The sequence below is a fragment of the Ruditapes philippinarum genome, unplaced genomic scaffold (assembly GCF_026571515.1).
Source record: "Ruditapes philippinarum isolate M1 unplaced genomic scaffold, ASM2657151v2 ctg3270_1_1_1_1, whole genome shotgun sequence".
Classification (NCBI taxonomy): domain Eukaryota; kingdom Metazoa; phylum Mollusca; class Bivalvia; order Venerida; family Veneridae; genus Ruditapes; species Ruditapes philippinarum.
The window spans coordinates 29,570-41,261 of record NW_026854163.1 but is presented as its reverse complement, the minus strand read 5'-3'; the positions used below and the strand labels follow the sequence as shown (position 1 = coordinate 41,261).

At 30.5% G+C, this 11,692-nt stretch overlaps 2 protein-coding genes across 2 annotated transcripts; both read left to right on the top strand.

Annotated features, from left to right (window-relative positions):
* Positions 1 to 293: 293 nt before the first annotated feature.
* Positions 294 to 3,155, top strand: LOC132739209 (uncharacterized). The gene is made up of 3 exons (XM_060726873.1): positions 294 to 635; positions 1,578 to 1,667; positions 1,985 to 3,155. Exons 1-3 carry the CDS (start codon positions 338 to 340, stop codon positions 2,398 to 2,400), a joined length of 804 nt encoding a protein of 267 aa, XP_060582856.1. The 5' UTR covers positions 294 to 337; the 3' UTR covers positions 2,401 to 3,155.
* Positions 3,156 to 7,088: 3,933 nt separating this feature from the next.
* Positions 7,089 to 11,480, top strand: LOC132739212 (acetylcholine receptor subunit beta-like). The gene is made up of 5 exons (XM_060726876.1): positions 7,089 to 7,253; positions 7,999 to 8,132; positions 8,893 to 8,937; positions 9,723 to 9,832; positions 11,318 to 11,480. The coding sequence occupies exons 1-5, from the start codon at positions 7,208 to 7,210 to the stop codon at positions 11,478 to 11,480; spliced, it is 498 nt and encodes a 165-aa protein (XP_060582859.1). The 5' UTR covers positions 7,089 to 7,207.
* Positions 11,481 to 11,692: the final 212 nt, after the last annotated feature.

The window sequence follows — 11,692 nt, the reverse complement described above, 5'->3', positions numbered from 1 at the left end:
GCACGACCATGCAATACTGTTTACGCGGAGATATACAGCACGGGTATTCTTATATAATGACTATAAAGATATTATGCTATCCTATTATTTATTTAATAATATTTCTTACAGAACGAATTTTTTGTATGTTGCCGACACAACAAAATTAAGCTATTGTTTTGACGTTTGTTAAACTTTCCCCCCTGATCCTAAGTGCTAAAGAACCTTAATCAAATGTTTTCGTACGGGCCTCGTTTCAAATAAGTCGGCAGATTTCCCTTTTATAAAACACAACAGTTTTAATAACGTTTTGAGATTCAGAGTGTGTTTTTAAACATTTCATAGTAACTTATTTAAAATGTCTTTCATATCGTTAGTTGCATTTTTAATTATCTTTGGAATGTATAGCTCCCATGTCTTGGAGGCTAGAGAACCTGTATGTTCTAAATTTGCATATGAAGAACAGCTTTTAGAGAAAATGATAAGAACTGAAATTAAGGTAGAAACAATGGTAAATGAAATTAAGAAAACTGAGGATAATGTCATCAGTACATTAGGCGACATTAAACAAACTGTTACGGACATGTTTGCAGATATGAAATGGAACATAACAGATGAAATGTTAAAGAGAAGTGACGAGATAGAAAGGAGAGAAGGTAAAATATAAACTTCAAATCTACATTGTTAGAAAAGGATATTTGTATACTGAAATATTACTGATGCAATGTGTAAAATGACTTCTATCTCTAGCATGTAATGTACAACTGATTGTTGTATAAGTCTGAATCAATATAAATTAATAGTTCGTATTGCTTTATGAAAACTAAAATAAGAAAATATTTAATATGATAAATGCGTGGAATATTTAAAATTTAAAGAATCATTGGCTTTAAAAAAAGAAGACATATCATACATCGGTTACTATGCTGACACATTTTCCTATCATTTCTATATTTATTAACTGTAGAATATGTAATTACTTTTATTGACGCAAGCAATAAATAAAGGGAAAGTGTAAATGAAAACCATTAATGAAAATAAAAACAGTTCAAAATTATAACTTCCACATGTAAATTTTCATAAGATTGATTGATAAGTAAAAGCCTAGTGCTTAACAATGTGCTAGTATGACCATGAATACCAAAGAACACTGGTCTGTTTTTTAAATTTATATTAAGATTTGCGAAAGTTATGCTTTTTATATACTTTTGATCTATACAAAACATGAATTACAGTGAATATTTACATTGAATATACCAAAACAAAGATATTTCCATGAAGGAAAACACTGACTCATCACATTGGTTTTCTTATTAGGGAACATATTCCCTGACTTTTTATTACATTTAGGACTTCGAAAAAGTTCAATTGAAAAGTGATTATAGAATGTGAGCGAGGAAAGTCAAAATATTTTTTAGAATGCAAGTTGTTTTTCTTCCCTTAAATTTTATTTTAGAGGCTATGCAAAACTAAGTTTCGATTCAAATTCCGTGTTATCAGTAACACTTTCTGCACACAGTTCACATGTACACATAATAACACATTGAATATTTATAGAACTTTGATTACCGTAAGTAATTGTCCTTTGATATTTTTAGAATCCTTTAAGAAATTATTTGAGGAGGCCAGAACAAACCTCACGATTGACATGGAAGCTAAAAGAGAAAAAGAACTTACTCAACTTCAAGGTATTATTCTGCATTTCTCTTCCAAGTGATGATTATTTTTCAAAACTATGTTTTGTTTTTAAGATTCAGTTGGTTTTATGATTCAATTGATTCATTTGAAGTGCATTCGTACACTATTTCAACACCAATACTCTTTTTTTTCCTTTTTATATTCGACACACCTGTTCTTGTAACTATAGACTAGTCCTTCCCATTATCATTCAACTGATTAAATCACATGTATATTTTCTTATTTTGAATACATTTCATCATATTTGTTAATGATATGTTTCTATAATAACTCTTAGAGTAATATATCAGAATTACTTTTAATTCAGGAAAATTTGAACGACCTCCAATCGCTTTCCATGCATATCACGTGACAAATTTGGTTCTTAATATTACAAATGAGATTGTTATATTTACAAAAAGTGTGATTAACGAGGGAACAGGTTACGACACTTCTACTGGATTTTTTACAGCACCCGTTGGAGGACTGTATCAGTTTTCTGTTCATACATGTGTTTATCAAGGAAAGTATGCTTACATTGGCCTAGTGTTAGAAGGTAAAGTTATTGGAGCTGATATGAACTATGATAAGGATCATTATACATGTAGTGCTTTTGGAGCAATAGCGAGAGTAAAATCAGGAGAAAAAGTTTGGGTCAAGTCAACATTGTCAGCGTTCAACTATCAGCTTTACCAAGACTCATATAGGATGATCACTTTTAGTGGAATGCTTGTCAATAACTGAATGAATAAATCATTCAACATTGATATCAGTAGAAACTTTATTTCTTAATTTGTACCTGACGTCACGCAAACACATTTTGGTGTAAATTGTTTCAATCACAATTAGATAGCATTTTTGTGAAATATGTAGAAACCCTAGGTTGCATCTATAAGATATCTAAATGTTATAAAGAATGTAAATCATGTTTTTTTCTCTGTGTTTATTCCTGAAAGCCAAAATATCTAGCCTTAATATTTAACAAGATTTCTTTCGTCTGAAAAAATGTTTATGTGAATCATTTAATACTGCTGTCATCAAATCTAAATTTTCCCTTTATTGAATACGATATACAACAACGACGTCAGGATTTCAAAGAAATAGAAATAGCTATATATGATGTATTTTAAATTTTAGAAGGCGTGCTAAAGACATTGACTTTTGTTTATATATCCGAAATTGTGTAAATATACATACAATGATTGTCGTCTGACGATTATTGTGATTACATATCTGAGAAAATATTGTTTTGCTATGTTTATCAGAAATCATATACAAATAAAGATGGTATGTATATATTTGTACTTCTATGTATAATTTTTTTGGCAGACAATACCATTTCATGAATATTATGCGTTCTTATAGGATGGATACCCAAAAAAGATCAAATGTATTAAGTTAATACTAACTTTAAAACACTGTTCACCGGCTGATAATTTACTGCAAATGTTTGTTATGGTATATTGTAAATAGATATATAATACAATATCTCATGGTGTAATGAACTTTTGGAGAGAAAAAAGGAGTCGGATGTGTGATGTATGTTTGATAGTGCAATAACAGATAAATTTTAATAAAAAATAAATATATATATATATCGTATATATAGCAATCGAAAAATTTACATAACAAAATTATAATGAAGTACCGAGAGTATCGTTTGGCAATTCATATTATCTTGTTCATGTACAAAAATTATTAATCAGATACAAATGGCGCTTTTGCGACCCCTTGAAAAGGAGTTTTTCACGGTACTTGTATTTTGTCATGACGTCATTTGCATTATACAGAAATAGCGTAAAGAGGCGCTAAATGTTAGTTTTGTAGCTTAAGAGTATCAATGCAAGGATAATTGCTTTTCTGTGTGTTTTAAATAGAATATATTAATCTCGTACCTTTCGTAGCTTCATTACTAATTTTATCGAAATCATGACAATAATGATATTATCCTCGCAAGAGGCCCGCTCGCTTGAACTCAGTATTAAGTAAGTAATTAATTTAGTTAGTAAGTAAATATTATGTATTTACAAATAAAATACAAATTCGGATTAATTTGTATATTTCTGACAAACTTAAGAAGAGCGATTTGTAATTAAGGTTTATGAAGATGATTATAGTTTAAGGAATATGCTTCGCTTTATGTTATCGCATTTGAATAAAGCTGTTTCCGAATCTTTAAAACCGATATCTTTAAAAAGCAAAAATCGAAAAAAAAAGAAAGAAAGAAGCACGTATTAAGTGGAATCAGTTGTATGAAAGAATGAGTGTTATTTCTGTTTTGTATTACAAATGAATACACGTTCTGTGATATCTTGAGTACTTTATATAATAACAATATCTTGAATAGTAAATTAAACTCTCCCGGTAATTGCAAATGTTGCATATGACAATTTGCATTCAAAAGATTAACAAATCTGAATTATGTTATACATTATAGTCTTATCATATCGTACAGAGATGTGGTTCTTCTTTAAAATTGAACGGTATTGGTTCAATAACAGTAGTTACAACAAATTGTTTAGCACATGCTCAAATTCACATATTAAATTTTTAATTTGCACAATGTTCCAAAAATTTGTTATACATGGCACATTGTAAGAGGATATATTTGTTCGTCTTCTACTTTGTTTGAGGGGCAAAGTCAACATATCCTCTGTTCAACCGTTTTTCCTATATAGCGACTAGTTTTTCTATTCTAAGTGGCAATATACCGCTTCTAAACTGGCAAGATAATGAACGTTCATCTTTTGTAAGATTCAGATTTATGTTGTTTTCTCATTCATTGTTTGATTAAAATAGTCTATAAGTTCTCAATCTTGCAACAGTTTTTATTTCACCTGAGCTCCGAGTAGAAGACAGTTATTAGATCACATGCCTCGACAGCGTAATTGTTAATCTAGTATCAAAAAAGCCTCTTAATTCAATGTTATTGGGGGACGTCTTTTACGTTACAGGACCAATTGTTACGGCATACCTCAAAGTCATGGATAAATACCCGGTTTGTCAGCATGTTGTAGTCCATTAATAGTTGTTCCAGAAGCGGAAAACACATATACAGTGTCTATACAGCTAGGTAGAACATGTGGACAAAAACGAAGTACCGTTATAAAGATTTTTGACAGGTTATATAACCCTATATCCAATGAAAGGCGACATAACAAACGTGCATTTTATACAATAGCTAAAAGTACAAGATGGTATTGTGCTTTATATGATACCCTTGTTTCTCAAAATACCAACAGTATAAGTTATAGAAGGCATGTCTGACTTAATATTGTTGTATGTTAACGTTTCTACATATAAAGTGAGATAATCTGTTATAATTCTTGAAAAGATAATTTGTCTGTTCGTCAGTCAAAGCAAGTATGTTTTATTTTAACAGGAAAATTATATTCATTAAAACAACTGTCATAAATGCAGATACCATGATATACATGTACATTATTAAAGACATAATTCGATTGATAAAATACAGACTTAGTTAAAATAAACAAATAAATACAGACAACTTTATATTCATTAATGCCTTGTTATTTATATGACCATTCCTCTCTGATACCTGGCCATTCTCACTTGAGCTCTGGTCTTAACAACATGTATTAAATATAATAAATAGTAGAATAGTTTGAATCTTGTTATCATCCATACAACACTCAGTAAAATAAACAAATAAATACAGACAACTTGATATAGATAAATGCAGACACAATGAAATAAACAAAAGATACAGCCATCATGAAATAAATAAATAAATCAGTCACATGTATTGTTTGTTTGATTTACAATTGATTCTTAAGATATTGTTTCATAAAACAATTTTATATATATATATATATATATATAAGAAACTTACCAAGGAAACAATAGTTATCACCATCAATTCCTAGATAACAATATTTATCGCCAATCATTCCATGGTAAATATGTTTATATTACAAAGTAAAGATAACTAATAAGATGATAAAATCAATAAGAGTGTTGTTAGCGGCTCGCTGCAAATATATGGTTTATGATAAGCTTACAACTTATCCTGGTGTAAATCCAATGGTAAAATGAATCATAACAAAAAAGGGGCAATCTATTTTTTATAATGTTTTATTAGTATCTTACTTATGTTTAAAATAGTCTAAATACTAACCTTTTTCAAGGGTATAAAAATTTAGTTCATAATTAAAAATTTGGGTTTAGAATAATTACCGAAATAACATAAAAATCATCATTAATCTTACTTCAACAAGGGCGAAAGTTTCAAATTATTATCATATTCACCTGAAAAGAACAAAAAATTAACATAATCAATGCAATTTTATCAATTTCTAATCCGAAAAATAAAAGATGCTTCTCTCGCAAGCATGATCTTTACATAGTCGTGACCATTGACAATAAAGCAATAAAGATAAACAAATAATAAGACATATGGAAGTCGAACGTATATAAGATAAATAAGATTTGTGTAGAATGTTGGTACTTGGTACTGATATTTGGTATATACACTGATATAATCATGTCATCAGTAACGGCAGAATAAAGTGGATACTTTTCTTGTTTAGCTCATCTCTTTAGTTTGAAATTTGAATGAAAAATTCATATATTAGTTTTTCTTTAACATGCATTTTATTATATGAAACTGTATAATCTATTTTTTATAATCTCTTTTTTCAATTAAAATAGAGTAATCTTACTGAAATTGATGGAATTTTATGGAATTGTATTTGGTTATAAATTCGTGTTTTGGGAAATTTTAAACGCAAAAAATGTAATTTAAAATTTTATTTTTCGGGGCCATTCATTTACATTGTAACAGTTTAAGAAAATTTTAAATTCTTTTATATAATTTCCCGTTCAAAAATTTTTAAAGAAATTTTAAAACTATAAAATATTAAAATTTTTAATTTTTAAAAGAGTGTTTAAATATCCTAAAACATATATTTAGTAATTATCAAACATATATTTTCAGCTAGTATAGTACCAAAAAACACTTCTGCCAGTTTGTTACTATCTGCTAGTTAAATAAAAAAAATCAAAGTCCGATTTTCATAATGGTGGTCATTGACGAAATGTAACAAAAGAGAGAATTTTTCAATACCAACAAATCTTAATTTACAGTTAAAGTAAGTTTAGGCAAACATTACCTTTTTGTTTTAGGGTCATTTATTTTCCGGCAGAAAAAGGTTGTTAAAGTTAATACTTAACCAATATTTAACCAGTCTCGCTAACTAACTGAGATTATAGCTTAAATTATATAATGATTTAAATATAGAAATCACGTTTTGAGCAATGTGAAACAATGTTCCCATTTTGTCTCATCTACACAAGTATCGGATAATGGCCACTTAAGGAAATAATAATGTAAACTAAATCACACACGTAACCTTTTGAATGTACTACAAACCTTTACAAAACATTTCTAATGGACATTGATTTATTCCGACTTACATAAGATTTTGTCAGAAGCGCATGGTTTGGCGCTTATGGTATATCTTGTACTTATATAAAATGCTGTTTCTCCCAGTCTCTGCGTGCGGACCAGTTATATCTTCACGAAGTAAAAATGTTCAAAATTATTGTATGTGTGCTTCTCACCTCCTTGTATCAAGGTAAGAATCTTTTATTTTATTCCGCTAAAAATCACAATTAATCATCATAATGGACATTGTTAAATGGAAAATATCTAGAGGAATAATTATAAATTGTAAAATGCAGATTAGAATAATTATGAGATAAAAATAAGATAGCTAGAGCTAATGATTTTTTTCAAAAGTATTATTAAAATATGAAGCGAATTTATGTTTTAAGGTAGTGAAATTCTGCTGGGTCACATTATGAAAATGATTTTTAGAGTTTATATCAACAGTAATACTGAGCGCACATACGAAATGATATGTCATTCATAACGAAAATCAAGAATAATATGTGTACATATTTATGTATATATCATTTGTATCATAGTTTGGAGACCTTTCTGTTGAAAATGTGTCAGGGTTAAATCGTTTACATATACATGCACAGTGCGTTAACTGGAGTGCGGGTATTAGTTACCCGCACTCCAGAGCATGCCCATTGATTGGCTCATTTTTGCTGGGGTTTACATATTGTGACGGCAGTGAAAGTGAAATCGACAGAAATGTCATATTTAGATGCTCGTTCATTGGTTCATTTTTGCCGGGGTTTCATATTGTAACAACAGGGAAACGTGTTTTTATGTTAGACTATGATACAAAAGAGAAAGAACACCAAAACACTCGGTAATCTGATTAATACTCGGGGGGCTACGCCCCCTCGTACAAATCAGATAACCTCGTGTTTCGGTGCTCTTTCTATTACTTATTTAATCTATTTCAGAAACTGGTGCCTATTCTATCGATGACGAGAGTAAATTACAAACAGATTTATTAACTGGTTACAATATCAACGTTCGACCGGCTGATCAAGTTTTCGTTCAATGTTCTCTTGCAATAAACAATTTGTTGTCACTGGTGAGAAATCTTATTATAACAATGTGTTGTAGCTTGTATGAAATCTTATTATAACACTATATTGTCACTGTTATGAAATCTTATTATAACACTATATTGTCACTGTTATGAAATCTTATTATAACACTGTTATGTCACTGTTATGAAATTTTGGTATAACAATATATTGTAACTGGTATTAAATCTTATTATAGCAATAATTTAATGGAAAATTAAATTTTATTTAGCAATATATTGCACTTTTGAATTTTTTTTAAAAATATTTTTTCACTATATAAAAAACCCATTTTTGTAAACGGATAAAATGTTATAAAAAATCTATTCACTGCACAGTATAAAAAGAATTTTTACTTTTAAAAAATTTTATTCAACATGCCGTCCCGGGTTTGCTCAAAGGTAGAGCGTTGGGCTTTGCATCGGGCGACCCGGGCATTCTCGGGCGGCGCAGGTCACTCTCGTTATGATTGATCATGAACTTCTTTCTACGGTTATTTGCATTGTACCACTACTCTGGCATGTACAGAAGTTTCAGTTCCTTGCTTAAGTGAAGGCAACTAGTACTCGTAAACTGCTTGACAGCCTGCCCAGGAACGATGCGGTGGTTGAACTGTGCTCTGGTGAATGAATTCAATGTGGCTTCCTGTCGCGAATTACCAACACCACCACCACCAACATGTTGACACTTGTTAATACCTTGCAGTCATTATATTGTTGAAGATCGAGGCTATGATTACATAATATGTAATGTTATCATTTTCAGGATATTGTAGATCAGACTTTAGCAGTTATAGGATCTTTGGTAGTCGTAAGTTTTTTACATTAACTTGCAAAGTTTTCATCTAACGATTCCTTTGAGAATATTATGCTTTATATGTGTAAAATAATCGTGTATATGTGTTTAAACAATTTTTTTCGCATACTACGTCAAACAAGGAACAAATCATTATCTAAAAGAATTTTAGATTTTTACTTTTTATAGGGAATGGCTTCATATTTAGTAAGTATTTATGGAGACATTCTCTCCAAAAAAATTCTATCACGTATGGTGGCTGACTTGTGTCATTCGTGTTTTCGCCTCGCGACCCCAAGAATAAACAAGTTAAAAATGGCGGGGACACGGAGCGAAAACACGCTTATAAACAGTGGCGCGAGGTGAAGTTTACTAAATAAAACTTCGCCTCGCGGGCGCGGATCGAGATTTCAGAAAGAAAACGATGGGGGCGCCAAACAAAAACACGCTTATTAGCGGGACGCGGGGGGATCTTTAATAATGAATAAAACTTGGACTTGCAACCCCGCTAATTAGCGTGTTCTCGCCTCGCCAAGCGAAAAGTCGAGAACTAACAAGTTAAAATGGCAGGGGCGCGGAGCGAAGTTTAATAGACAAAACATAACCTCGCCGTCCAGCTTATTAGTGTGTTTCGCTCTGCGACCCCGCCAAGCCAAAATTCGAAAATTAAGAAGTCAAAGGGGCCATGTCGCGGGGTGAAAAGACGAATGGCACAAATCAGCCACCAAAAGCACGACTTCTTGTACAATATACAATAATTTCCCTCGATGATGTGAATGAAAAACGTCATTATATTATAGATGTGGAATGATCATCGCCTTTCATGGAACATATCTCAGAATGGAAACGTGTCTAACGTTTATTTCAAATCAGGTCAGATATGGAGACCTACACTTGCACTGAAAAACTCGTGAGTTACTTTATCTTATATATATCGAATTCATATTTGAACATGCATCCGATTTTTATGCATTGTATATATTTGTAAAGAAGTTTCTCATACAGTTTATAAAATTAACCAGTTAAATAATTAATAAAATTGACATTTCCATGAACATCATGATTTTCAATATTTGTCAATCGTAAAATCCTTTTCTAATTACTTTCTAAAATTATTGATATTACTATAAATTTTTTGTTAATTAAGGATTTTCAATAGCAGTATTATTTATAATAGTTAAATATTCAACTTTATACATTCTAAAATTTTCACTTTTACGTTTTCAATTTTCGTTACTGGGAAAAGAAGTATAGGCATGACGGGAACCAGAAAAAATATCCCAATGAGGGGAAACCCCCGTGGTTTTTATTTTTGGGTCGCACCCGCTTACTTTTTGTCATCCTGTCAGTGGGCACTCAAATTTCCTTCTACACAACAGTAAACTGGTATTTCAAATTTTTTTTTTTTAACATTCATACTAGTCTCTTTTTTTTTACAATCTACAACATTTCTTTTTTTCTTCGTTTAAAAGCTTTTATTATCCAAAATCAGCTACAAAATTGATGGTAAAAGTAAACAATTAACCTATTATAGGTATGAATTTGATCATGATACCAGTATTATTTTATTTTTCAAACATCCATTAAAAAGATTTTCAGTTTACAGTATACTAGAATGTTGCCTCTTGCTATATCGTCATTTATCACACACCCCTGCCGATTTTGCGACTCCGTAAATATGGTATTGCACGGCCGTACATATATTTTGACGTGACGTCATTAGCGTTATAAAGACGCGCAAAATGTTAGCGTTATACTATAAGCGCGTCAATGAAAAATGACTCTTATCTCACTTTAAACGGTCTTTATTTTTGTTATGTGATAAATAGAATATTAAATTCGTGTAAGTTCATTACTGAATTTATTGCACTCGTTGAATCAAATAATATTATGCTCGCCAGAGGCTCGCATAATATAATTTTATTCAACTCGTGCAATAACTTTAGTATTGAGCTTACCACTCATTCAATATCCTCTTTTTAAAATTTAAATTTTCCAAAAAGGAACGACATGGGAAACTTTTTTTGAATTTTTAAAATGACTTTTTTTAAAAAATGCCCCTCCCAATAAAAAACCCAAAAAAGATAACAAAATTTTAAAAATAATAACAAATGTACTGGTAAATTTCATCTTTTACTTATTCTTTTTTTTCAGATATAAAACATGGATTTTTCCTCGAAAAATTTTACAATCAAATTGAAAAAATGTTTATAAACGTAATTGATATTAAAACGTTTTGGGGGCCAAAAGGGCCCGAAAAATGAAATCATAAAAACTTTCCCCGCTAGAATAGATTTTTGACCCTTATTTTAGTTTCACCCTGGAGTATCTTTTTTCGGTATAGAATAAGACAAAAAATTTTTCCTTAACTACTTGTTTTAATATCGGTTTCCAGTTGTTTTTCATGCAGTGCTTGGGGCCTTATGTATTTTGCTGTTCCGACGGATTCCGGCGAGAAGTTGTCTTTTTGCTTTGACGTTGTTGTTGTCATTGACAGTTATGATGACCTTGGTAGCGGAGAAAGATACCGACAACGTCATTACAGATACCGACTTTGAGTATGTCTGGTTTTTGTTTGATTTTTAAGCTCACCAGTATATACATGTTTTACTTATTTGTCAAAACCTACTCCAGTTACTTGTATGAAGTAATAACCCCTCGCGAACTCTATAATTATTGGTTGCTCATTTATAATTCACTGCTGACTTCTGGTTTCATATACAGCAGTCAAATATAGCTTTTATGATAGCTTTTAAACCAAGACCAAACT

Excerpts from the sequence above, each read along its gene's own strand:
- LOC132739209 (XM_060726873.1), top strand. The coding sequence starts at position 338 with ATGTCTTTCATATCGTTAGTTGCATTTTTAATTATCTTTGGAATGTAT. Across the intron at positions 636-1,577 it reads CGAGATAGAAAGGAGAGAAG|AATCCTTTAAGAAATTATTT; the intron begins GTAAAATATAAA and ends TGATATTTTTAG. Across the intron at positions 1,668-1,984 it reads AGAACTTACTCAACTTCAAG|GAAAATTTGAACGACCTCCA; the intron begins GTATTATTCTGC and ends CTTTTAATTCAG.
- LOC132739212 (XM_060726876.1), top strand. The coding sequence starts at position 7,208 with ATGTTCAAAATTATTGTATGTGTGCTTCTCACCTCCTTGTATCAAG. Across the intron at positions 8,133-8,892 it reads TAAACAATTTGTTGTCACTG|GATATTGTAGATCAGACTTT; the intron begins GTGAGAAATCTT and ends TATCATTTTCAG. Across the intron at positions 9,833-11,317 it reads ACACTTGCACTGAAAAACTC|TTGTTTTTCATGCAGTGCTT; the intron begins GTGAGTTACTTT and ends ATCGGTTTCCAG.